Source organism: Salpingoeca rosetta, assembly GCF_000188695.1.
Source record: "Salpingoeca rosetta unplaced genomic scaffold supercont1.15, whole genome shotgun sequence".
Lineage (NCBI taxonomy): Eukaryota > Choanoflagellata > Craspedida > Salpingoecidae > Salpingoeca > Salpingoeca rosetta.
Genome location: NW_004754919.1, coordinates 1147711 through 1174530, shown reverse-complemented (window position 1 = coordinate 1174530; position 26820 = coordinate 1147711). Strand labels below are relative to the sequence as shown.

General features: G+C 56.6%; 5 protein-coding genes across 5 annotated transcripts in view; 3 read left to right on the top strand and 2 right to left on the bottom strand.

Moving 5' to 3' along the window:
• PTSG_12386 (uncharacterized protein) overlaps positions 1-3117 on the bottom strand; it is a gene marked incomplete at its 5' end in the record, with an annotated part of 4642 nt that extends 1525 nt beyond the window's left edge. Inside the window, one exon of the mRNA XM_004992882.1 lies at positions 395-3117. Coding sequence (XP_004992939.1) covers positions 395-3117 — 2723 coding nt within the window. The remainder of the gene's footprint in view (positions 1-394) is intronic.
• Positions 3118-6074: 2957 nt separating this feature from the next.
• PTSG_12385 (uncharacterized protein) lies at positions 6075-9257 on the top strand (the record flags this gene model as incomplete). Its single annotated transcript, XM_004992881.1, has 4 exons — positions 6075-6312; positions 6469-6972; positions 7141-7737; positions 7788-9257. The coding sequence occupies exons 1-4, from the start codon at positions 6229-6231 to the stop codon at positions 9255-9257; spliced, it is 2655 nt and encodes an 884-aa protein (XP_004992938.1). The 5' UTR covers positions 6075-6228.
• Positions 9258-9319: 62 nt separating this feature from the next.
• Positions 9320-14359, top strand: PTSG_06045 (protease inhibitor; the record flags this gene model as incomplete). The annotated part of the gene is made up of 1 exon (XM_004992880.1): positions 9320-14359. One exon carries the CDS (start codon positions 9320-9322, stop codon positions 14357-14359), a length of 5040 nt encoding a protein of 1679 aa, XP_004992937.1.
• A 698-nt stretch (positions 14360-15057) lies between these two features.
• PTSG_06044 (uncharacterized protein) lies at positions 15058-17243 on the top strand. Its single transcript, XM_004992879.1, has 2 exons — positions 15058-16181; positions 16509-17243. The coding sequence occupies exons 1-2, from the start codon at positions 15891-15893 to the stop codon at positions 16872-16874; spliced, it is 657 nt and encodes a 218-aa protein (XP_004992936.1). The 5' UTR covers positions 15058-15890; the 3' UTR covers positions 16875-17243.
• A 141-nt stretch (positions 17244-17384) lies between these two features.
• PTSG_06043 (uncharacterized protein) overlaps positions 17385-26820 on the bottom strand; it is a 13652-nt gene continuing 4216 nt past the window's right edge. Inside the window, exons 12-40 of the mRNA XM_004992878.1 lie at positions 26532-26589; positions 26182-26291; positions 25970-26000; positions 25734-25829; positions 25435-25590; positions 25101-25184; positions 24830-24949; positions 24383-24518; positions 23977-24122; positions 23667-23702; positions 23444-23515; positions 23190-23251; positions 22920-22992; positions 22596-22686; positions 22237-22370; positions 21892-21983; positions 21574-21665; positions 21305-21394; positions 21062-21144; positions 20657-20860; positions 20263-20394; positions 19934-20047; positions 19673-19789; positions 19372-19476; positions 18806-18972; positions 18498-18572; positions 18157-18279; positions 17799-17907; positions 17385-17587 (exon numbers count right to left, since the gene is read on the bottom strand). Coding sequence (XP_004992935.1) covers positions 17558-17587; positions 17799-17907; positions 18157-18279; positions 18498-18572; positions 18806-18972; positions 19372-19476; positions 19673-19789; positions 19934-20047; positions 20263-20394; positions 20657-20860; positions 21062-21144; positions 21305-21394; positions 21574-21665; positions 21892-21983; positions 22237-22370; positions 22596-22686; positions 22920-22992; positions 23190-23251; positions 23444-23515; positions 23667-23702; positions 23977-24122; positions 24383-24518; positions 24830-24949; positions 25101-25184; positions 25435-25590; positions 25734-25829; positions 25970-26000; positions 26182-26291; positions 26532-26589 — 2938 coding nt within the window. The 3' untranslated portion in view covers positions 17385-17557. The remainder of the gene's footprint in view (positions 17588-17798; positions 17908-18156; positions 18280-18497; positions 18573-18805; positions 18973-19371; positions 19477-19672; positions 19790-19933; positions 20048-20262; positions 20395-20656; positions 20861-21061; positions 21145-21304; positions 21395-21573; positions 21666-21891; positions 21984-22236; positions 22371-22595; positions 22687-22919; positions 22993-23189; positions 23252-23443; positions 23516-23666; positions 23703-23976; positions 24123-24382; positions 24519-24829; positions 24950-25100; positions 25185-25434; positions 25591-25733; positions 25830-25969; positions 26001-26181; positions 26292-26531; positions 26590-26820) is intronic.

Genomic DNA, 26820 nt, shown 5'->3' with positions numbered 1-26820 from the left:
CTGCTGATGTTGACGGGTGTAGAGACAAGGGTCGGTGATGGTGGCTTGCCAGCTGAGTCGTGTGAGGATGGAGTGGATGTGCTGGTGGAACAGACGTGGGCTGTCCTTGAGGCCGTAGAGGGCCTTATGCAACCTGAAAACCTCTCCTCTGATCTTCACATGCACATCTCTTGGCAGGTCGGCGTGAAGGAACGCAGTGGTCACGTCCATCACCATCAGTGGAGCTGTGGTTGACGCCATCAAGGTAAGCAACGTTGATCTGCTTGCTGTTGGGGAGTAAGTGCTGGTGTCGTGCTGATCCAGGTCTCCCCTGACCACTAGACGTGCCTTCCTCTTTCCATCGGATTTTGTAGAATAGACGAACATCGTCGGTAGCACAGGAGTGCTAACATACCCCTTCTCCTCAACACGTTCTAGGACGCCATGTCTTCTCAGGCTGTCCATCTCACTTCTCTCCGCCTCTTCGAACCCCGCGCGCGCCTGAGCTGCTGTTGCTTTGGCTGCAGTCGTCTTCTGCTGCTGCGCGCGAATTCGTGCGGACCTGCGCGGCCCTTGGTCGGACGTTGTTGGCGTCATGTGCTGCACCTGCTGTGGTGGCTGCGTCATGTGCTGCACCTGCTGTGGTGGCTGCGTCGTTTGTGTCAGCTGCTGTGGTGGTTCTGACGCCTGTTTGTGCTGCGTTGGCAGAGTCTGGACTGACGTCTGCTGTGGTGGCAGCGACTGGACTGGTGTCGTCTGCTGCGGTGGCAGCGCCTGGACTGGTGTCGTCTGCTGCGGTGGCAGCGACTGGACTGGTGACGTCTGCTTTCGGTGCGTTGTTTGCTGTTGTGGTTGCTTCCTCACCCGACGAGCCTGCTTCTGCTTCTCTCGTTGAGGTTGTCGTTGTATCTGCACTGGCTGATGCATCCGTTGTTGCTGCGTCATCACTGGCTCATGCGTCTGTTGTTGCTGCGTCATCACTGGCTCATGCGTGGTCGTTGTTGTGGTTGATGGTAACGGCCTTTGTGCCAGGTCCAGAGAGGGAGGCAAAAAGTCTTCCCTCTGGTGAAGAACGGGCCTTAACCAGGATTCTTCCATTGTCAGGAAGCGAACGTCGTAAGTGCTGATGACGTTGTGTGACTCGGGGTTGTAGATCTTGTGTGCCCTGCACTGTGGGTTGAACCCGACGTAGATGCCGGTCCATGTTCTTGGCCTCCATTTGTCACCGTTGCGATCTCTGACGTACGCCGTGACGCCGAACTGCTTCATGTCTTGCACCACTGGATGTAGTTTCAGCCGCTGGAGTGGCTTCAGGTGATTGTGCACATGGGACGCGTGCAGAAGGGCACAGCCCCAAAACTCGGTCGGAAGGCGCGCGTCGATCAGCAGGGTGCGTGCTGTGGACGTGAGAGTCTGGATGTGCCGTTCGACGTCTCCGTTCTTCTCTGGTCGGTACGGGGGAGAATGCCGCATGTCGAGTTTGTGCTTGTGTAGCACTTTCAGCATAGCAGGTGTCGAGAAAAGTGGCTCGTTGTCCGTCTTCAGTGTGTTCACTCTGTGTCCTATGCCCATTGCCCGGGGCAATGTCATCAGCATGCTGTCCAAGGTGTTGGCCAGGTCCTTCTTCGTTGCCATGAGTCCGACGCTGCTGTACTGGGTTGCGACGTCAAGGAGCACGACCGCAAATCTGCCGCCGGTAAGCGTAGGAGGGTGTGGTCCTGTCAGGTCTGCACACAGCATTTCACCTGGCTTGTAGCTGTTGTTGCTGTTGCCGGAGAACTTCTTGCTGTTGGCGTTCCGCATCTTTCCCTTGATGCAGGGATCACATGCCCTGTGTCCCATATTCTCATGGATTGCTGTGGCCGTTGTTGCTGATGTCGCCGTGTTCTCCTGGACTGCTGCAGCGGTTGTCGCTGATGTTGTCGTCTGAGGCAGAAAGTACAGCTCATCCCTCTTCTGGAGCTGTATCTGCGTTCGATCGGGAAAGGTGATGTACAGCGACCCTGCCTTGCTGTAAACGTCGTTTCCTTTCTCCATGATTTTACCCATGCTGATAATGCGTGCCTGCCCACGGGGCAGGTACAGGACATCTGTCATCGTCACTGCCCCTGCGCTGGTCTGCAGTCTCACTGTACCACGGCCCGTTGCTGTAACCGTTGACCCATCTGCCAGGGTTACGTCGACGGATTCTTCACTCAAGGTGAGAAAATCGTCACGTACTGATGAGACGTGTGTTGTCGCACCACTGTCCACCAGCCACCCGTTGTCTCCTGCCGCTGCTGTGGACGTCACATGTGCTGTCTCTGCCAGTTTGAAGGTCTTCTCATGCCGGTACTGCCTTGTCCTGTCTTGGTCTCTGCGTGGTTTTCGTCCGTGCCCGGGGGTTTTCTTCTTTCTTGATCTGCAGTCCTTGCTGAGGTGGCCTGGTTTATCGCAGTTCCAGCATCGTCTCTTATCCTTCCTGGCATCGCCTTTCTGTGCGTAGGCGATGAGTGGTTGATGCTGTGACTGCGTCTTCGTCCTTGCCCTCGCTTGTTCCAATAGAAGCATCTTCAGGAGTTCTCTCAGGTCGAGCTGTCTCTGGGTAACGCGGATGATCTGCGCTACGTTCCTGTACTTGTCTGGGAGGATGTTGAGGACGTGATTCACCACCATGGACTCGCTCAGTACTCCTTGTGCTGCTGTGATTTCGTCATACGCGTCGATGACATCGCCCATGACTGTCTGCACGTTGTCGTCCTTGCCCCAGGTCCTCGCGAAGATGCTTGCACTGAGTCTGGAGATCTCCTCGTCGTCTCGGCGGTCGTACAGTTGCTTGAGAGCGAACCATGCCTTGCGTGGGTCTCCGCGAATGGTCGGCCCTGACACGATCTTGGTAAGTGCTCCGCCTACTGCGTTGCCGATGATACCCATGGCCCTTCCATACATCTGCCTGTACTGGGCTTGCTGGCTTTCACTGAGGCTCCGTATCATCCGCTCGTACTCTTCATCGTTGTCTCCTTCTGATACTGCCAGCCAGCAGTCTCTCTCCAACATGTAGTTTCGGACTCTCATGGCCCACACACTGTAGCGCATGTTGACTCCGTTGAACACGGGTACTTTCCCCATGGGGTTGTCTTGGTGCTTGAACTGATTCATGTTGTCGTTCTGTCTCGGCGTCTTCGTGTTGCTCGCAGTTGGTGTCGCCGCCAGGTCTCATAATCTGACAAGATTGTTCCTCAGCGTTTTCCCTGAGACTTGTATTGAGAGCTTTCACAGCTGAAGTAAACCTTGGTAGACAACCCACGCAGTGGTGTCGTTGGAATCGGGGACAGAAGAGAATGAACACCATGCAGTACATATCACGCATATGATAGAGGAAGAGGGTACACGTATACACTATTAAAGTGACACGTGTACATTCACACATTGTGTATCAGGAGATCACCTGATAGAGGGACAAACAAAGAGGGTCTTTCACAAAGTCAGACCATGGTGAAATCATGGTGTTCCCACACGTCAAGACAACGCATTCGTTCACACTCACTCATACACACAAACATGTCATCGGGAATTTCCGCTGACAGAATTCAGTCGCCACTCTGCCAGGCCGTGTTTTGGCGGGAAAGCCAAAACACCACCACAACAAACATCAAAGGTGCGTGCAGTGTCGTGTCGTGTTGTGTGGAAGGGAAATGGTTGGTGGTGATGGCGCTGCTGGCGGTGCTACCGCTGGTTATGCTTGTGATTGATGATGCTGGTGGATGGGAAGGAGCAGGCGCAACTCACATCACGTTGTGTGCTGCATCACCGAAACACGCAGGCATCCAGTTCACCGTCCAAGTGCGACAAAAAATGGACGCTTGCTGCCGCATCTTTGCTGTCGTCACTTCAACACTGTTCCACAAACAAACGATGATCATTGATCGGGTGGGTAACAATGTGTTGGCTCGGGTGAGAATGGTTGCCGATCACGCACGAGCACTGGCGCCGCTCAGCTCAGCCACCAGCAACCAGTGAGGAGCGCCATTCAAAAAATAACTTCGCGAGTCACCCAGTCCACGCGACAACAACAATGGCCCATTGCGGCCGCTGACACCAGTGAAGCTGCCGTCCAACGAACAATCCAGGTACAACGCGTGGCCTACCACTGCAGCCACCTGCACCGACACGGCGATACAAGTGGTCAACGCATGGCATGGCATAGCCATTTTTTTTCCAACCCTCGACCCGCACCCAAGATCCTGTGGACTGAACTTGATCTGCACACCCCTCCCTCATACAAGGTCCGCGCCTCCTGACTTGCTCAATGAGTGTGCGCGTATGGGTGCGCACGTGAACATGTGTGAGTGCACGTGTCTGTGTGCGTCTGTGTATGTGTGTGCGTCTGTGTGTGCGTCTGTGGGTGTGCACGATTTGAGGTGGTGCGCTTTGTGTTTGTTCACCTCGACGTTCATTGACACGTGCCGACGTGCTCACACGCGAGCTCACCTACAATCCACTCTCGTTACTGACTGGCTGACTGGCTCACTCACCAACTCACTCTCGAACTTGTGCTGCGTTTTGTGGGTTGGGGGTGCTGCAGGCAATTGCCACTCCCAATCACTCCATTTTGGTGTTGTCTGGAGCATCTGGTGGCGCCGCGTGCAACGCGCAGCCATGAAGGCACCATCGATAGCCTTTGCAGCCGTGGCGGTGGTGCTCTGCCTCGCCAAGGGCCCTGTCGCCCAATCACCGACCTTTCCAACGGTTACAACCACGACGACAACGACGTTTCCGAATGTGTCCACGACGTTTCCAAACACCTCCACATCTACAACCTCGGACAGCAGTGGCATCCTGAACTTTACATCCACATCCACGTCCACATCCACGTCCACATCCACGTCCACATCCACGTCCACATCCACGTCCACATCAACCAGTACGTCGACCACAAGTGCGACGTCCACTTCCACATCAACTTCGACTTCGACAAGTACATATACGTCAACAAGCACATCAACCAGTACTTCAACAAGCACCTCGATGTCAACTACCTCTTGGAGAACCACTACGACTGAGCTCAACGCCACCACAACAGCGGAGGCCACTACGACTGAGCTCAACGCCACCACCATCATTCCCACAACAACGACCGAGCTTAACGCAACAACCATCATTCCCACAACGACCACCACTGAGCTCAATGCCACCACAACAGCGGAGGTCACAACCACGACCGAGCTCAACGCAACAACCATCATTCCCACAACGACCACCACTGAGCTCCATGCCACCACAACAGCGGAGGCCACAACCACGACCGAGCTCAACGCAACAACCATCATTCCCACAACGACCACCACTGAGCTCAATGCCACCACAACAGCGGAGGCCACAACCACGACCGAGCTCAACGCGACCACCATCATTCCCACAACGACCACCACTGAGCTCAATGCCACCACAACAGCGGAGGCCACAACCACGACCGAGCTCAACGCAACAACCATCATTCCCACAACGACCACCACTGAGCTCAATGCCACCACAACAGCGGAGGCCACAACCACGACCGAGCCCAACGCCACCACCATCATTCCCACAACGACCACGACCGAGCTCAATGCCACCACAATAGCGGAGGCCACAACCACGACCGAACTCAACGAAACAACCATCATTCCCACGACAACGACAGCAGAGGCCACAACCACGACTGAGCTCAACGCCACCACCATCATTCCCACGACAACCACAGCAGAGGCCACAACCACGACCGAGCTCAACGAAACAACCATCATTCCCACGACAACGACAGCAGAGGCCACAACCACGACTGAGCTCAACGCCACCACCATCATTCCCACGACAACCACAGCAGAGGCCACAACCACGACCGAGCTCAACGAAACAACCATCATTCCCACGACAACGACAACAGAGGCCACAACCACGACCGAGCTCAACGCAACAACCATCATTCCCACAACCACGACTGATCTCAACGCCACCACCACAACAGTGAAAGTCACAGACACATCCACAAGCACTTCCACGTCGACGTCAACAAGCTCCTCTTCATCATCAAGCTCCACGTCCACATCCACAACGACAACGACAACGACAACGACAACGACAACGACAACGACAACGACAACGACCACAACCAACTTGGATGACTTCTGCGAACAGTACAGTGGTGAAAAGCATGCGTGTGCTGCACAGACATCATGTGCTCTCGTTGAGCAATGCCGCCCCACTACTGCGCGCTGCCAGCACAGCAACATGACAGCATGCGAGGCTGAAGACGGCTGCCAGTGGGACGCTGCAGGCTGCTTCCTCGCTCAGCATCCGTGTTTCCAATATCAGGTTGGTCGCGTACACTTGGAGTCATTGTAGCTGTTTGAACTTGGGTAGCGTTCCGTTTTACACATGTTTGCGCTCCTAGTTTCAGCTTGGCCACTTACGTTACCGCCTCTCTGTGCGCTCTTGTTTGTACCCTCGTTCTCTTCTGTTCAACAACAGGACAAGCGCAGGTGCAATGGCCGTGACGAATGCCAATGGCAGGAGATGTGCCTCCGTTCGGTTATTGAGCACGAGTTTGACGATTACGGCAGCACGTATTGCGAGCGCATGGTGTGCCGAGACGCGCTGAGCAAGTGCACTGGAGGCTGCAGAGCAACATACGAATGCGCACTTCGCCCATCCCAGCAAGGCGAGTGCACAGACCCAGACGTCTGCTTGAACGAGTGCATGGACCAGGTGTCGCGAACTGCAGAGGAGCATGCTGCATTCATGGAGGTGGCAAAGTGCGAGAAGCGCTGCTACTTTGCACCTGTCTGCGCCGTGAGCAACGAGGAAATGTGCCAGGCCAATCATCTTTGCAGCAGGAACCAATACTGTGCACCAAAGGACGACACGCTTTGCTGGGCAGAAACGAAGCTCGCATGCTTATCTGATCGCCGCTGCAGCTGGGATGAAGACAACTACTGGTGCTACCTCCAACGTCATGAATGCTTGAGCTACCAGGTATGGTGACATTGTCTTGTCTTTTGTGCTGTTCTTGCTTGTCTGCCAGCCATTTGTGTGTTTGCCAGTTTGTGTGGACTTGCTGCCATTGTCATTGTCGCTCCGCATTTATGCAAGCCTTGCATGCTCACACGTGTACACGTCCCCTCTGCTTTGCCTGATTTGCAGGATGCGACGTTGTGCCGGGCTTCGTCATCGTCCTGTGAGTGGCGCAAGGAGTGCGAGTACGACGAGCCTGTGCCGCCCGAGGACCCCACCAAAGTGTGCATGGAGGAGAGGTGCGCATCTGTCATCAAGCCGTGCACCGAGCGTGCAGACTGCCGCGCGGCGTGGGAGTTTATTGGTGCGCGCTACGAGAACGGCACGTGTGATGCCGCGTGCTTCAACGACGCGTACGCGGACCTGAGTGTGGGCGCTGCCCGGCTGCTGGATCGCGCAGTGTCGTGCACCAAGACGTGTCTTGGGGAGGTGGAGTGCCGAACGACGTATCCGACAAAGGACGAGTGCAGTACAAGCTCGGAGTGCGAGTGGGAGCAGCGGTGCGCTGCGCCCGAGGAGCGATGCAGCGGCTTCTTGTCCCAGTCGGCGTGTGTGCAGTATGGATCTTCGTTCTGCTACTGGGACAGCAGCGTGGAGAAGTGCAACGTGAACCGACGCAGCAACCCCTGCACGCGTTACACCTCTTCAGACTCGTGCACCTTCAACGGATGCCAGTGGCAGGAGCAGTGCACATCTGCGCCCAGCACGGCAACTTGTGACGCAGATGTGTGTCGCGCTCAGATTCAGGGTGCAATCGCAATGATGCGTGCAAGCAGGCCCTTGACTGCCTCTACAATGCCCACGTTGACACGACGTGCGACAGCACATGCTATGCAAGCTGTTCATCTTACGTGGCCGGATACACATTCGCTAGCCTCCTGTTCAAGGCTTCGAGCTGCCTGCTTGACTGCCACGAGGAGTGCTCACCGGCGGAGCAGCCGTTCATCTTTGAGAAGCAGCAGTGCGTGGAGAGCACGGACACGGTGACGGTGAATGTGGGCAGCCAGTGGAAGGCAACCGACCGCGTGCTGCGCGCGTACTGCCATTTCTATGACACAGACGGCGTGTGTGGACCCAGCGGATGCATGACGCTTGGATGGGTGGCGCCTTCCAGCCGTGACGGCTTTGTGAGCGTGACGTGCGAGCTGCCTGACGTGTGGGACATTCTTGCCGATGGCGCCGAGGTCAAGCTGCGTGTAACACTGTACCCGTCCATCGCCCAGAACCTCGTCTCCCCGTTCTGCTCAACGTACAACTACGCGCTGCTGACCAAACGCGACACGTGCACGCAGCCTGGCAGCCCTTGCTCGCAGCAAACGGTGCCTCGCATCTTTGACGTGTCGCCTGAGTGTGGCATTGGCGATTCGAGCACGGTGAACGTGTCTGTGTCGATTGACCCGACATACGGGGAGGACGCGCGGGCAACGTGCGCCTTCTGGATTCGCAATGCCGATGGTCGCCTGTCGTGCACGTGGCACGGGTGCTATGCAGCGGCAACAGTCGACGCCGCAGGCGACACGATCATGTGCACGCTGCCGCCAAGCGTGCCCGAGGACGTGTCCATCTTCGTGACGGTGCAGGTGTGGCACAAGGACAACGCAGACAAGCAGCGCAACCAGTGCTTCTCGCACGAGGGCCAGTCGTCGTACCTGTGGAGCGACTACGACTATGGCAAGTTCACGGCCAAGTGCCCTGTTCCGCAGTGCACAGACGAGTACGTGCCGCGCGTGTACGGCATTGATCCCGAGTGCGACCTGGCACAGGACGCCACCACCATCGACGTCTCTGTTGCCATTGACCCGACATACGGCGATGACGCGCGGGCAACGTGCGCCTTCTGGCTGCCTGATGCTACTGGACGCCTGTCGTGCACGTGGCATGGGTGCTACGCAGCGGCCAGCGTCAACGCGGCCGGCACGGTGATCACATGCACGCTGCCAGATGGCCTGCCACCGAACGAGGAGGTGCACGTGACGGTGCAGGTGTGGCACAAGGACAACACTGCCAACAAGCAGCGCAACGAGTGCTTCTCGCACGAGGGCCAGTCGTCGTACTCGTGGGGCGGCTTTGACTTTGGCGTGTTCTCGGTCAACTGCCCTGGTCCAGAGTGCACGGATGCGTATGTGCCGCGCGTGTACGGCATTGAGCCTGCGTGCGGGCTGGAGGAAGGCGCGCAGACGGTGAACGTGTCTGTTGCAATCGACCCGACATACGGCGCAGATGCACGGGCAACGTGTGCGTTCTGATGCCAGAACGAACAACAGGCTGTATTGCACGTGGCAAGGGTGCTACGCAGCAGCGACGGTGAATGCGGCTGACGACACAATCAATGTACACGCTGCGCGAGGGGCTGAAGCTCAACGAGCTTGTTCGGGTAACGGTGCAGGTGAGGCACAAGGACAACGCCAACAAGCAGGACAACCAGTGCTTCTCGCACGAGGGCCAGTCATCGTACCACTGGAGCGAGTATGATTCCGGAGTGTTTCTTGTCAACTGCCCTGCGCCCGTGTGCGCGCACGACACGGTTCCGCGCGTGTACCGGGTGAACCCCGGGTGTGGGCTGGACGCGGATGCAAGCACGGTTGAGGTTGGCGTGTGGATTGACCCAACGTATGGTGATGATGCGCGGGCGACGTGCGCGTTCTGGCGGCCGACGAGCGACGGCTCCTCGTGGCAGTGCACGTGGCACGGGTGCTATGCGCCGGCGACGGTGGACGTGGACAGGAACGTCATCACCTGCGAGGTGCCAAACGGCATGCCGGCGAGCGGGCCTGTGCGCATCACCGTGCAGGTGTGGCACGCCAACAACGAGGACAAGCAGGACAACCAGTGCTTCTCGCACGAGGGCCAGTCGCCATCCCAGTGGGAGGCGTACGACTACGCGGTGCTTGAGATTCGGTGCCCTGCGCCGGAGTGCCGGCCGCAGTATGTGCCGCGGGTGTTTGAAGTCGAGCCTGCATGCGGGTTGGCGGAGGATGCGGAGACAGTTGATGTGTCTGTGGCCATTGATCCATCGTATGGCGTGCATGCGCGGGCAACGTGCGGGTTCTGGGTGGAGGATCCGACAACTGGCGCGCTGTCGTGCACGTGGCACGGGTGCTATGCGGAGGCTGCGGTGAGCAGCAATGGCGACACCATCACCTGCGCTGTGCCGGATGGGCTGCCGCGCAACATGACCGTGTACGTCACTGTGCAGGTGTGGCACCGCGACAACGAAGACAAGCAGGACAACCAGTGCTTCTCGCACGAGGGCCAGTCGCCGTCGCAGTGGGATCTGCGTGACTACGGCGTGGTTGAGCCGAGCTGCGTGTGCCCGCGCGGTGTGCCGCAGGTGGACTGCCCTGACGACCTGTGCAGCGACCGGCGCTGCCTCGCGTATCCGGATGCCGTGTGTGTTGTGAGCAACTGCGGCCGCTGCTCTGTCGACTTCTACGACGCCGTGTACGACTCGTACGATGATGTGAACTCACTTGATTGCTCGCTGCGTGACCGGTGCACTGGAGAGTGCCAGGACAAGTTTGATGCGTGCATGCGCTACGGCCCATGCCGTGAGGCGCTGTACGAGCTGGTGAAGCAGCGCCAACGCAACGGTGCATGCGACGAGGCTTGCTACGATGGCATCACTGTCCCCACCCGCCGGGCGCAGATTCTGCTCCAAGCCATCTGGTCGTGCTACTGGAAGTGTGATGCCGGGAGCTACACGTACCAGCCAGTGTGTGCGCAGCCTGCGCTTCCTGGACCGTGCAAGGCCAGCATTGGGCGGTGGTACTTTGACAAGCCGACGCAGCAGTGCCAGCAGTTTACGTACGGTGGATGCGGTGGCAACAGCAACAACTTTGAGAGCAGGGAGGCGTGTGAGCAGCGCTGTGCTGTTGGCGCCTGCTGCACCCGGCGCATGGAGCCCACCAACGGCGGTGGCTATGGCTATGGCTACGATCGCAGTGGCTACGACCGCTACGGCTACAACAGAACAGGCTATGCACGGGATGGCTTCTCGTTGCGAGCCCTGACATATGCACCGTTCACTCGGAACAGCTACGATGCGTATGGGCTGGATGAGCGTGGATATGACACGCGGGGCCGAGACGGGTACGGGTTCAACATCCGCGGGTACTCTGAGACGTACAGCCGTGACGGGCAGCAGTTTGGCTACCTGGCCGACGAGCAGTACGACGCCACTGGGCGAGACCGCGCAGGGCTGGACCGGTCCGGGTACGACCGGGACGGATACGGGTACGACGGCACGTACCAGGGCGCAGAGTTCTCGTGCCAGCAGATGACGCGCAGTGCGTGCCAGGCCCTGGAGACCGGAGACGGGCAGGTTGAGGTGGTGTCGTTTGCGCAGGGCAAGACGTGCAAGGAGCGGCGGTGCGGCAACCCCAAGTGGGAGGCGCCGCGGCAGTGCGTGTATGGCGGGCAGCGGTACGACTTTGGAGAGACGTTTACGTTTGGGTGCCAGACGTGCTTCTGTGCAACCGACGGCAGCGTGTCGTGCGAGTGCAGCGCTGTGACGACGCGGCGGGAGATCCGCGACATGACGGTTGAAGAAGTGCAGGCGTTCACGGACGCCGTTGTGCTGCTGGAGCAGAGCAACATGTGGTCGGCGTTTGCCAACACGCACCTTGGTGCTGTGCCGCAGGCGCACGGCAACCCTGCGTTCTGGCCGTGGCACCGCGAGTTTTTGAAGCAGCTTGAGCTGACGCTGCGGGAGGTGAGCGGTAACTGCAACGTGACCATCCCGTACTGGGACTGGACGATTGATGCGCTGTCGCCGGAGACGTCGCCCGTGTGGAACGTTGTTGGCGGCAATGGCAACGGCGTGGACCAGTGTGTGACGGACGGCCCCTTTGCCGGGTTTTCGCCGTGCATTGAGCGCAACTGGGCGCTGGGCTGGGCGATGCCGTCGTTTGCGGAAATTGCCGGCATTCTCGCGGGCACAGACTACTCGACGGTTGTAGCTGAGATTGAGGCGCGCCACGGCGACGTGCATGTGTTTGTGGGCGGCACAATGGCGACGTATTCTTCGCCGTATGACCCGCTGTTCTTCCTGCACCACGCGTTTGTGGACAAGCTGTGGTACGACTGGCAGGTGACGCTTGGCAACGGCAACCAGTATCCTGCATCCATGCTGCACATGACGCTTGATCCGTTTGCCAAGACTGCCGCGGAGGTGCTTGACAGCGAGGCCCAGCTGTGCGTGGTGTATGCTGCGCCCGGACAGAGCCCGCCATGCAACGAGACGGCGTATGGCGGCACGCCTGGGACGGAGGGCTACTACGTGAACACGACGCGGCCGCAATACAACCGCGACGGCTACGACAGCAACGGCCGCGACGTGTATGGGCGCGACCGGTACGGGCGTGGCGCTGACGGCGAGTATGTGGACGTGCCTGTGGACGCGAACAACATGTACGGCTCTGACCGGTATGGCTTTGACGTGCGCGGGTACGATGCGTATGGGTTTGATGAGAACGGGCTGGACGAGCGCGGGTGCGGAACGGGCTCTGGCGCGCCGCTGTACATGCGTGATGTGTACCGCGTGCAGCGTGGAGTGTATGAGCGCATCCAGAACAGGACGTATCAACCGCCCACCCGCACCTGCCGGCCACTGCAGCCGCTGCCAACATGGTGGAGGAACATCAACTGGATGCGACGTGGCGATGAGTACCAGGCCGTGATCGATGCATATGAGTTGAAAGTCCAGGCCACATATGACGCTAAGTCTGGACAGACGTACCGGAACGAGTACGCGCGGCGGCCACAGTCGTATGCGCTGCAGGACCTGTGCTTTGATGCTGGGGAGTATGTGCCCAGGCCATCGGACGATGTGCCTGGCGACAGCTACCAGTGCCCACCTGGCGTGGTTGCGTATGCGTGCCTGCGGGATCCGTGCGAGGACGCGACGTGCCCTGGCGATCCGACGGCCACGTGCCGGGCGAACACGTGCGGTGGGTGCCGGGCCGAGTTTTACGTTGGCGATGGCACGCGTGCGCAGTGTCACCGCCCGTGTGCGAGCGCGTACACGTGCGACTACAACCCGTGTGCGCAGGCGACGTGCGAGGCGCACCCGGATGCGGTGTGCGAGTTCAACCCGTGCTACGGGTGCAACGCGGTGTGGGTGAATGCGACGACGGGCGAGAGCGTGGAGTGCGAGGTTGAGCCGGACCCGTGCGTGTCGTATGGGGAGTCATTTGTGTGCGGCGTTGATGGGCAGACGTACGACAACGTGTGCTATGCACGCTCGGCCGGGGTTGAGGTTGCTTATGGCGGTGTGTGTGTGTCGTGCGAGGAGCGGTGCCCCGAGTACGGCGCGATGGAGGCGTGTGGCGAGGACGGCACCACATATCCCTCTGTGTGCCACGCCCGCTGCGCCAACGTCAAGGTCGTGTACCCTGGCGAGTGCCAGCCGCCACCTGAAACGTGTGAGGATGTTAATTCATTCAAGGGCAGTGATGAGTTTAGGCAGAGCCTGTGCAACCAGCAGACGTCGTGTTTGTCGAGGGCGTACCGTGACACGGACAACCGGTGCTTCTGGAACACGGAGACGCGCAAGTGCAGCTGCGAATCATCGCAGCTTGTGTGCACCGCTGGTCGCGAGTCCTGTCTTGCGTGCTGCAATAACGATCTGCGCCTCTGCCTGCGTGCCGGTGCTGGGCCTGTGACGCGGTGCTGGGACAACTACCTGGCGTGCAAGCTCGATTGTTCCTCCACCTTTACCGTTGAGGTTGATGTATCCATTGTTGTTGAGGTTCGCTTCTCCATCATGGTGACTGCGTCGTTGAGCCGCCGCCTGGACGCGAACCAGCTTGCGGAGGCCGTGAGCCTGGCTGCCGGTGTTGTGAACCTGCTTCCTGCCAACGTGAGCGTGCGCAGCGTGACGTCTGCGTCGGTGGAGGTGGGCCGCGGCCGCCGTGCAGAGGGTGACATTTCGCTGGATGTTGGTGTGATGACAACGGACGCCAACATGACGAGTCAGGCGATTGAGGACTCGTTTACGCAAGGCACGCTGGCGGAGCAGATGGCGTCTCAGACGGGCTCTGCGAGCGACGAGGATCTCGCGCTGCTTGGCGGTCTTGCTGTTGTGAACCCACAGGCGACGGAGCCGCCAAGCTCGAGCACGCTTCCACCTGGAGGCAACAACGGCGGGCCGACGAATGAGCCACCTGTTTCGACGACGGATGACGGAAGGCAGGGCGGCTCTGATGACTCGACTGGTCTTGGCGGCGGCGCGATTGCTGGTATTCTAGCGGCGATTGGTGTCACCGTCCTTTTGGTGGCCATTGCCCTTCATCAGCGTGCTGAGAAGAAGAAGCGCGAGCAGTCATATGCCGTTGTTTCCACTGCCTAAAGAGAGACATTTGTGTCTTTGTGTGTGTATTGTGTGTCTTTGTGCATTTATGTGTGTATGTGTGTGTGCGAGTTTCTATGTGTATGTCAGTGGTTGTTGCATTCCATGCTTCTTGTTCCTACTCCCACTGATGATAGTCTTGTGTGTGTGTGTGTGTGTGTGTGTGTGTGTGTGTGTGTGTGTGTGTGTGTGTGTGTGTGTGTGTGTGTGTGTGTGTGTGTGTGTGAGCGGTAGCATTGACTTTTTGTTGTTGTGTCTGCTATGTTGCTGTCGGTTTCTCCTACTCAGTTGCATGTGTGCGGTGCACCACAAAACCGCTCAGTGTCCGTTGTTTCGTGTTGAACATGTTTGCTTTGATGCGTGCAAAGCACGTTCCATGTGTGTTTGTGATGTGCGTTTAATCTGCGTGCGTTCCCTGTCCGCGTCCCGTTTTTTTTTCCTTCCTCGTCTTTCTCGTGTGCTTTTGCTCCTTACCGACGACGTTCGCATTGCTCCGGACACCTGCATTAAACGCACGCCAACCCAAGCGCCCCACGCCGTTGTCACGAGCAAGCCTTGCCCATTGCGTGCGACGCAGCGTGGAACGTGTCTTCTGTTTGTTGTTCGCCACCATATTGCTCACTCCTTCTTGCCAACAACCACCACCAACAACAAAAAGAAAGAAAGAAAAACAAAAAGAAACCACCACAAAACAACAACGATGACTGCTGTGACACAACCAATGTCAAAGGACTGCAGCAGCAACCTTGCTTGCGCGCGGTGCATGTTCTCTCACACGGAGTTTTCACGCGCGTGCATGCTGCGTCGTGGGTGAGATGTGCGTGCGCACCACGTTTTAAGACAGCCCTTCCGTTTGCTTCTTTGTGCTTCCTTTCATGCGGCCTCCTTTGCAACCACCTTCAGACCTTCGACGACTGCTTGCTCGAGGTTGCACGCACACAATCCACAGCAAGACAAGGCGCTCACCCCACCTGGCTGGTTTTGGCTGACTTTGTGTGTGTGAGAGAGGCACGCACGACGGCAGCAACCTTTGCATGCTGGATGGCACGAACCGCACTCACGCACGCACTCCCCATGCCTGCGAAACCCCCACGAGCGGGGGCGGAACAGGTGTTCGTGCATGTATTCCCTGCACAGCAATGTGCGCAGCAACCAAGGCTGACATGCCATGCGCCAGTCTGGCAGTCTGCCAGCCACCAGCAACAGAGCGGCGAAGCCAACACCAACAAGTGTGTGACACCCATGTGAACTGAGTACGGTGTTCATTTCTCCTTGGCTCTCCGCTGTCACACTCCATTTTCACCGTCGCCTCAACTCCTTCGCCTGCCCCCTTTTCATTCTCTGCTCGGCGTGCTGATCAGCGCAAGCCCTGCGTCGTCCTCCATCTCTCCACCACCTCCTCCTCAGAGCTCACGCAGACACACACAGGCACACACACACACACACACACACACACACACACACACACACCCACGCGTACATACATACATACATACATCCATCCATACATACATACATACACTTGTGCACGATGGCACGAAGCTCGCATTGGGCGATGCACATGTTCATCGCCGCCACCTGCCTCGTCTTCCTGTCGGCGGGCGTCACCATCCCCACGGTTATGGCGCAGAACTGCAGCGATCATGGCATCGACGAAGACGCTTGCATGGCCGATGGGAACTGCACCGTGAACGGCACATGCCAGCCGCTGTTGACGCTGTGTGTCCTGCCGACGCAGTTGCTGTGCGAACTCGACTCAAGCTGCCAATGGGATGCAGACTCTGGCTGCTCCGTCAAGAACAGCTCCTGCCTCTCCCTCAACGTAAGCACACCGTGTGATGTGACTTGATGTACATGCGTGTGCGTGTTGTGCCTGCTGTGCTATATATGCTGTGAGAGAGTCTGTGTGTGAACCTGTGTATGTATGTAGGTGAGTGTGTGTATGTGTAGGTGAGTGTGTGTGTATGTAGGTGTGTGTGTGTGTGTGAGTGTGTGTTTGTATGTAGGTGAGTGTGTGTGTATGTACGTGAGTGTATGTACGTGTGTGTGTGTGTGGATGCAAGTGCACACACCATCCTTTACTTTCTCATTCACGCTTTAACGCCCGTTTCCCTCCTGCTCCTTGTCCTCAACACACAAACGCCAACAGAGAACAGACTGCGGCGCGAGCTTGGTATGCTTCTGGATGCCATCTTGCGAGGACTCCAACGTGACCGATAGTACGACGACAACCGCCATGCCCTCCTCCACAGCAGATCCAGTCGCGGTTGGAAACAGCGGGCCGTCGGACGACAATGACGACAATGGCGACGATGGCAACGTCGGCAACGCGACACCACCACCAGACGCCACAAGCGCGCCCGACAACACAGACCGGTCCACGGGCAGCAACGCCGGTGCCATCGCTGGCGGCGTTGTTGGTGCGCTCATCCTCCTCGCCCTCGTCGTCGTCGCCGTGGTGTTGCTCCGCCGCAAGCAGCAGCGCCAGTCTGATGCTGACGTGCAGCAAATCTAGGCGGGGACCGCCACGCTCTGCACCCGCCTCCACGCCCTTCCGTCTCCCAAGTTGCACGCGCGTGTCCGATTAGCCAACGCCCAGTTTGTGGTCAGGAACCACTCGCGGCTTCTCGATGCACACGAAGAATCACTCACCTGTTCCAACATCCCAGGAGCAGGGCAGGGTTATCATGTCATGCCCCTCGTGTCAGTTATTGCTCCCCTTTCTTGCCTTGCACCTGTGTACACTCATTTCCCGCCTTACTTTGCGTGCGAATGACTGAATGTGTTCGTGCAAATGTGTGTAGCTGCTTGCATTGCTTGCTGTGTGTCTTATTCCTAATGTGTCGCTTGTGTACGACAAGAACGTCAGCCAAGAGTACACTCCTTTGTGAATTGAACATGCGACCAGCGCGCGTACGTGTGTGTGTGTGATGGTGTGCGCGTGCGTGCGTGCGTGTGTGTATGTGTGTATGTGTGTGCGAGCACTTCAACAGTGGTGGTTCACACTTGGGTAGTCGTGTGCGATTTCACGGGTGGATGCTGTGTAATGTCAGAATCAACGTCTCAGCAAGCAAGCAAGCACCGGTCCAAGGCCAAACACAAACATGAATGCATGGCCTGGGCTCCATGCGTCAGCACGACGCCTTCTTGCTGATTCGTCGTCAGTCGTTGCTACCACACAAGTCGGTCGGTGGCTCATCAAATGTTGGATTCAGTTGCATGGGGAGCCTGCGTTGGGCGAATGCAAAGGAGCCATGCCGCAGATGGTGAAAAACGACTGCTGCAGACATCACCGAAAAGCCCAAGCCGGCACACCACCGAAAACTGCAAACACACACACACACACACACACACACACACACACACACACACACACACACACACACACACACACAATCATACGCGCAAGGACAACAACACATGCAAGGAATGAACAAACCTTGTCATTGAGGACGAGGCGCTGCACCAGCTGCACTTCTCCCTCAAGTTTCTTAATGGCGTCCATCACGCGCGCGTGCTCATCCTCGTTGAGTGACTCGCGCCAGAAGCTTGGTAAAGCCAAAGCATACACACAGGGTGTCAGATTTAACGCCATTCAGATATGCAGCTGAGCCACACACACACACACACACACACACACACACACACACACACACACACACACACACACATACACATACACATACACATACAAAAACACACGTGCACAAACACACACACACACACGCGCACGCGCACAATTACAGCACGGGGATATGGCGAAGGCGAGTGGTGCATCTGTTGTTGCATTGACTTACGCCTCGGTGAGGTCATCAGCGTCGTCCTCAATCGCCTTGCCGGCCCGTTTCATGAGGAAAAACTGCTTCAGGTTTGCTGTTCCTTCCTCATCAGGTGCCACCTTGTTTGGCTGACACGTCGACCTGCATCGTGTGTATGTATATGTGCGTGCGTGTGTTGTGTGTACGTGCGTGTGCATGCGTGCGTGCGTGAGTGTGCGTGTGTGTGCGTGTGCACGCGTGTATATGTGTGTGTGTGTGTGTGTGGTGAGATGAAGTGTGCGTACACTTTCGGGAAACGCATTTGACCACAGCACCCGATTCACGCATGCGAAAAGCATGAAAATGAGCAAGCAACGAACCGAAGCAGGCCCAAGACCCAGACAAAGCCGAGGTAGACGTTGTGGGCAATGTTGAACGGCGCCGGAAGGAACCACCTGTGCGAACCAGAGCCGGTATGAAGAAGAAAGGAGAGGCGACATCATGAAGGCGATCACACTTGTCACAACAACGTTGTGTCTCTCTCCCCCCCCCCACCCCTCCCCCCCCCCATACACAGACACAGACACAGACACATGCACACACAGATGCAGACACAGACACACAGACACACACTCACACATACAACACAGACACGCACAGACATATGCACACGCATACACAAGCTTACGTTTCCTTGACTTCGAAGAGGGCGTCGAGGTTCTGGTATGCCCACAGCTCGAGGGCGCGGGACTGCACAGCCTCATATGTGGACGACATCATGGCAATCAGCAGATTGACGAGGAGAATGTTGGCAATCATGATGTACGCAGCAAGCAGTGGCGCAGCGAACCAGCCCTGTTGTTGTGACAGCACAGTGAACACAGTGTGTGCATGGGAAGGGCATACGAAGCAATGTAGGTTGTGGGGAAAGGTGAGTCATGAATTTGAATGAAGCGAGGACGGAGCAAAGACGAGGCTTTTCAGCTTCTTGCGGTACATGTATGTGCGAGACAGGAGGGCGGACCATGCAACAACAACAACAACAACAACAACAACAACAACAACAACAACAACAACAACAACAACAACAACAACAACAACAACAACAACAACAACAACAACAACAACAACAACAACAACAACAACAACAACAACAACAACAACAACAACAAGCAACGTGTACAATCCACGGGGCTCAAGAATGCATTGCATGTGCATGTGCATGTGCATATGGATTGTCAGGTGCACGCGTACCGGATCGCCGCCGCAGTCTGTAAACTCCATGTTTGCACACGTTGTCTTGTCGCGCATTTCCTCAAGGAAGAGCTCGCCGTAGATTTGAAAGTATGGAATGAACACCTGAACCGTATCAACCCAGCACACCCGGGGGGGGGGAGGGCAAACGTAAAGTGGGGAGGGGATGTAAGCTCGAGACATGGGCTGGCAACTGTGACATGGTGTTTAACCTCAACGATGAGGAAAGGAGGGGGGCAGACACACACACACACAAAATACACACAAAATACACACATACACACAATACACAACCACGCACCATCTCTGTGAACGTGTGTCGTTCCCAGTCGCGGTTCTCCTCCAGCACGGAATAGAGGGCAACGGAGTAGCCTGCGAAGACGAGCACCATCAGCCCGAGGAACACCACAATGTCTTTCTGCACTCACATTGCCAGCACCGCAAACGTATTCGTGAGAAAAGTAAACGCAGCCTCAGAAGGGTCAAGTGCTACGGCCTGCCATGCATGCAAGTACGCAGTCGCGCACACGTGCGGGGAGCAAGCATAACCAGTGTGACGTACCACCATGAGCTGCACCATGATGAGCTTTGGACCGAGGTCCTGGTTGACGGCGTAGTGGCGGGCCAGACGAGTCCACAGCATGATCGCCACGCCGCTGTACACGTACCGCGAGCGCTGTACAAGGACACCCGCAGGCACGCAGTTGCAGCAGACAACGAACAGAAGACGGAAAGAGCTGTGAGCGCACGTGGGTGAACCCACACACCACAACGACGATTGTCACAGCGACGATTATCACAGCGACGATTATCACAGCGACGACGACGACGACGACGACCACCACCACCACCACCACCACCACCACAGTCACAGTTACGGCAACACCGTACCCCCAGGTCGTCCTCGCGCGGAGAGAGGCGGAGGCCGACGGCAATGAGATAAGTTAAGTAGATGATGGCGTCCCAGCGATTCCACAACTGACCCCACCACATGCGCAGGCCCTGGTGTGTGGCTTGCCGCACCTGTTCACGCAACCAACAGCACCAGCGTAGCAGGGAATGAACACGAAGCGACAAAAAGGCGAGCACTGAGGCTTGAAGCGGAGAAGCAGCACCCATACAAACACAGCAGCAGACACACACGCCCACACCAGAAAAACACCCAAATACATGTCCTGGCACACATCAAGGCAACACGCCCACATAAAAACACACACACGCACACGCACACGCACACGCACACGCACACACGCACAAATACGTCAACGCTAGTGCACATACGCACCTCTTCGACCATGAGGATGCACATCCAGATGAAGGTGATGGCTGGAACAGGGCCCTGGTCCTTGAGAAAGCCATGGCGCCAGCTCGTTGTCGGCAGCAGCGCAGAGTACGAGAAGAGGAGGAGAAGAACAATGTAGGAGACCGTCTCAAGGAGGAACCCAACAGCAGGCGACGTATAGAAGTAATACAGTCGCCGCCACAGCACCTGGGAGACATACAACATTTGGTTGGCCAATGAGTCACATGGTGGTGCGGTTATGCTGTTGTGTTGTTTGGAATCGCAGGTGGGTCGCATTCATGTACGATCGAACAGGCTGCACAGCGCCTGTGACGGCAACGGTGTCGGCGGTGGCGGGCAAACAACGCTGGTGTTGCAGGCAGAGCAAACGCTGTCACGTGAACTCACATTGAGCGGAGAGTCCTGACGAACAATGACTTCGCTCATGGATCGTCGAAGCGCCTTCACGCCACGCAAAGAGCGCTGCGGACCTGAGACGCGACGGAAATTGACACGTGGAATGTACAGGTGTCAGGGGTCACACGTGGTGAGAAGCTGAGACAGTGAGAGGGGAGAGCGGTGGGGGGACACAGTGGTGTGCTGGGGACTATCACCGTTGAAGACATACTCCAATCCAGACGCTTCACATACCACGGTCAAACATATTCAAGTTTGCAACAGAAGAGTCTCTGATCAGTTCCTCGTACACGTCGTCTGCTTCGTCAATAACGCCATCGCTGTCTGAAATTCCAAAAACAGCCACACATGTGCGGCATGTCAGTTAGCACGCACCACTTGCACACAGAATGCAGCAAAGTCCAGTACAAGTTGGAATGCGTGATGGTATGTGTTTGTGTGTGTGTGTGTGTGTGTTCCGTATGCCTGGATGCACGCGTGCACATCAAGGCGCAACAGCTCACTCGAGTCGATGGCGACGGATGTGTCGATGCGGACGGGAAGCGTTCGCTTCAGCGTCTCCCAGAACCCGAGATGCGCGTGGCCGTGTGATTCCCTAGCATTACGCATCAGTGGCAAGCAAGACTGAGGTGAGCACCATGCAGATGTGTGTGTGTGTGCGCGCGCGTGCGTGCGTGCGTGCGTGCGTGTGTGTGTGTGTGTGTGTGTGTGTGTGTGTGTGTGTGTGTGTGTGTGTGTGTGCGTGCAAGCTTCTCCCCTGTGCAAGCTTCTCCCCTCTCCCCCTCACACACATGCAAACACACATTCTCCCCTCCTCTTACTTGAGCTGCTCTCCGGGAATGACGAGGTAGAACGGGAAGAGTGCAGCGATGAAAATCTTGATGAGACCGTTGGTTGGATCCACGTTGTCGTACTGGAAGTTGTCACAAAGCCACAGCACACGTGAGAAAAATGGGCGGAACAAACACACATATGTGAGCATGCAAGCGATGAACGGCACAGGAAGACAAAAGGCTGCACATTTTGATGTTACAACACAAACACGTTGCATCAAAACACAACATGCAACATGTGTCGAAACGAAAAGTTAGTTAGTCGCAGGCCGAAACCTCTTTCCTCTTCCGTCCCTCATCCCCTTTCCCGATCCACAGCTGTGTTGAGCTCACCCAGAGGTAGTTGAGGACACGCAGGAATGCGTCTGTGGCGACAAATGCCTCATATCCAATGCGGTATGCGAGCGTGGTGGTCTGCACCATCCCGCCATTCACGGGTCGACTCCGCAGGATGCGCTCAGCAAGCTCTGGTGTGGCGACATGGGCGTGTGTGTGTGGGGGGGGGGGAGGAGAGTGAGCGGCATTCGTATGTGTGTGCACATGCGTTCTGTTAATACGCAGCCGCGTACATGTATGCGAATGCAAATACGAGTAGTGTGCGCGTTGTGTGCTGCAAGTTCCATTCATGTGACATGGACCATTCAGCTAAGTCAGAGCGGCCAAGACTTGCACAATTCCAAAGACACACGTACTCGAGTTGCGCTGGTCAATGTGGTTGAGAATATCGACGCACTCCTCCATGATGTCGTTTGCGAGACCTTCAAACACAACAATGCTCTCCGGCTGATGGAAACCCGACACGCACCGCACGCATTGTTGAACGGGTAGCCCAGGGCGTGCGGAACGGGAGGGGGTGAGTCCAACAACAAACAACAGGGAACAACAAAGAGAAGAAAATGGGGGAGGGGAGAACAAGCAGGAGTCACACACACGCACGCACGCACGCATGTAAGTGTGGCAATCGGGTGTGGTTGGGCTGGTGCGATCAGCAGAAGGAACAGGTGTGCAATTCCTACCGGCAGTTTCTCGTCGTGTTCGAGGGCAGCCTTCACCACCAGCGTCAACACCAGCCCATTTGGAATCGCCGACCTTCACACACACACACACACACACACACACACACACACACACACACACACACACACACACGCACACACGCACACACACACACGCACACACACACACACACGCACACACACACACACGTACACGCATGTTGTGTGAGGGCGCGCAGGTGCTACAAACTCATGAAAAATACAGGCGGGACTGCGTGGTGCGATACGTACTGCGGACTGAGGTGCCAAAAGTATTTCGTGAGCCTTGGAAAGTTGGTCACTGCTGCCCACACCTGACACAACCACAGGTAGCAGCAGCAAGACCAACGTGAGTGACGCGCCATCGTCCACGTGCGTGTGTGCGTGTGCGCGTGTGTGCGCGTGTCACTGGTCGTGTGAGTGTGGTATCCAGCGAGTGCACGAGTGTGTTGACACGGGCATGGACGAGAGCAAGGGAGCGAGAAACACCAATCATATGGACGTACAGCCAAGAGGAAAAATGGGTCCAGTTCAAACAAGTAGACGTATTCTGCATCCGAGTGCACCGCCTCAGCCAGCTGAACAGCAGCAGGAAGGGCGATAGCACGTGGTGAACACGTGACAAGGAAAAGCAGGTCAACACAGCTTCGTACTCGCACATGAACAGTTACAAATTGTTGAATGAGCAGATATGCAGCAAGAGCAAGGCGAGCGAGGGCACTGGCTCACCACATGACGAATTTGGCTCTCCCAGAACGAGCCACCCTAAGTGTGAGAGAAAGGAGGCAATCCAACAACAATGTGACAGTGAGCACGAGCGCAAGGAAGCAGAATTACCCACGACATGCAGCACCTGAAGAAAGACACAGACGTAGAAAAAATGCAAGAGCACACAGACACACACACACACACACACACACACACACACACACACACACACACACACACACACACACACACACACGCACACACACACACACACAAACACACACGCACGCACACACACACACCCACGCACACGCACACACACACGACCCACCGGGAAGAGGCTGACGAGGTGGGTGTACTTTGCGTTGTGCCGTGGGGTGCGGGTGAGTGTTGGGTGGATGAAGAGACTCTCCAGCGTGTTCGGCTGCCAGATGACGATGCGCATGGACGAATACAGCGTCTCCATAAACCGCGCAGCTGCAGCCGAGTGAAGAACGGAAGGAGTACACGGATAAGCGAAAGTATGGACGACAGGGCCGCAAAGTGAGGGAATGTGTGCACATGCGCAAATGTAAATGTGCACATGTACTTGTGCATGGGTATGTGGACGTGTGCATGCTCACGTGTACGCGCGTATGTGTATGTGTGCAGGCTCAGGACGTGCGGTGAGCACAAACGTGCGCGCAGCTGCGCGTGTCAGTTCCATCTCAAGCAAAGAGACGATGAGGATAACGGACCGTGTGCGCGCATGTCGTGTTTGATGTCTTCGTTGAGGAACGCGCTGCCGTCGTTCTGATTGTCATAAGCGCAGATGAGCGGTGACTCCTGCATCTCTTCGTCCAGCGCCTTTCCATAGGACCAGCCGTCGTCGAGCTGTGCAGCAATCGCGCGTTGATGGCGTGAGCGGTATGACAGGAAAGAAGTGATTGGGGGATGGAGACAGAGAGAGACAGATAGAGTGGGTGTTAGTGTGGGGGGGGAGGGGGAGAGAGGGGGGGGAGAGGGGGAGAAAGGGAGAGACAGAGACAGAGACAGAGACAGAGACAGAGACAGACAGACACAAACACACACACACACACACAATCCACGAGCACACAATCCATGAGAAACAAGACTCAGACACGGCCAGATGCGCAATCCGGCAGAGACAACCGCAGGGAACTGAGCGGGGTGTGTGCACCAACCATGCGATGGACCCAGATGAGGTGGATGGCGCGCGTGAGCCCTTCGATGGCCTCCGCGTGGCGTGGTGGCGGGCCAGAAGACGACACAGGGATGCGTGACACCATAAATCCTTGCGCAAACTGGCGGGAGTGACATGAATCGTGGCAGTGGTGGTGGTACAAGTGGTTGGATGGGACGTGAGGATAGGTAGACAATGGTGATATGTTGCATTGTGCCAGCGCAGCCCATCACGTGTGAGACAGAAGACAAATGCCAGGAATGTGGCATCACCAGGAATCGGACGAAGAAGACGTCAAAGTACGAGAGCATGTGCCATGCATTGGCCCCGTTGGCCATCGTGAACCGTTTGTTCGCCTTGAACATCAGGGCATGTGCATTCAGTGAGACAGAGAGCGTGTGTGTGAGTGAGATGACTGAGTGAGTGAGTGAGAGTGAGAGAGGGTGTGTGTGTGTGTGTGTGTGTGTGTGTGTGTGTGTGTGTGTGTGTGTGCGTGTGTGTGTGTTTTCATATGTGCGTGTTTGCAAGCGTGTGCGAAAAATGATAGTCCTTTTTCACGCAAACGTCAGCCAATGCAAACAATAACACCCACACCGCCATCGTCACCTCGATGATGAGTTCCTCGCGCTTGCGAATGTCGGCAACGTCGTCGTGGTCAAAGTCGATGTTGAAGTCGTATTGCCGCATCTCGCGCTGGGTGATCGTCAGGCGCGACTGGAACAGCTCCTTCAGGTCACAGTACATCTTCGTTGCAGCAATGTCCTGAAGGAGGAGGCAGGCGTACAGGCAGGAGCGTTGGCATATACTGGCAATGAGAGCAGGGCACGAACTTGTGTGTGTGTGTGTGTGTGTGTGTGTGTGTGTGTGCACGCTGCACACGCTGCACACGCTAACCAGCAACTGACCGCGAGCAGGGAGTGGCAGTGGGCCGGCAGCGGGTCGGTGTTGAGCGTCGGTGGCAGTGGGACGGAGAACCGGTGCTTCAAGTTGCTCCACTTGATCTGACAGCATCAAGAGAAAAGGAGCGAGGCAAGTGTGTGTGCGTGTGTGAACATGCGAAACGTTGAACAGACTGCACACGTGTTGTGTTTGTGAAGTTATGCGCGCAGCGTTTGTGAAAACAAGTGTTCCGGTGACGCACCATTTGCCTTGCCCGTCCTTTCGCACGCGTCCTGAAAGACACACACACACATATATGTACATGCACGCAACGCAGGTTAGTGTGAGAAAACACTGTTGAGCACTGGTCGTTGCTGCTTAGTGCAGCGATGCGCACGGGCTATGACTGCGCTATGCCAAAGCCACAACACCACGTGTGTGAGCCGCTGCTCAGACAATGGCATGCCGCTGTACTTTGAGCGGGAGTGCGAGATCTTGCGGAGAGAGGGCAGGGTGAGGCCTGATGTTGTCGGGGTGCGCAGAAACGCCGTCACGTCCTGCGTGTCCATCGTCTCGAGGAAAATCTGCACCAAAATATGCGTGTGTGTGTTTGTGTGAGGAGGTGACACGAGTGAGCGTTAGTGATCGCGTCAGAGTGAGAGCACAAACAAACAAACGAAAAAACCAACGAACAAACAAACGAACACACGAACGAACAAGCAAACAAGCAAACGAAGATCGCGCGTGTGAGTGTGCGCGCGAAGCATGTCAGCGTTCCGTGCGTGATATTGAATGGATATGCCGAAATCAACGTTGCAGCTCACCTGCACAAACGCCTGGCGATTGTTGACCAGCGCCCACTTGAGCATGCGTGCCTTTGCCCTGGATAGCCAATGACGACGACGAGTAGTGGCGTGAGGAAAACTCTCGCACACACACACACACACACACACACACACACACACACACACACACACACACACACACACACACACACTCTCTCTCTCTCTCTCTCTCTCTCTCTCTCTCTCTCTCTCTCTCGGCACGAAGCAGGCGTGAACAGCACGCACGCACACCCACATGGACGCAAGACCCCATGAACGGATACATGTA

What these genes read in the sequence shown, in the direction of transcription:
- PTSG_06044 (XM_004992879.1), top strand. Translation starts at nt 15,891, where the DNA reads ATGGCACGAAGCTCGCATTGGGCGATGCACATGTTCATCGCCGCCACC. An exon ending in GCTCCTGCCTCTCCCTCAAC is followed by an intron (nt 16,182 to 16,508) that starts GTAAGCACACCG and finishes AAACGCCAACAG; the next exon opens with AGAACAGACTGCGGCGCGAG.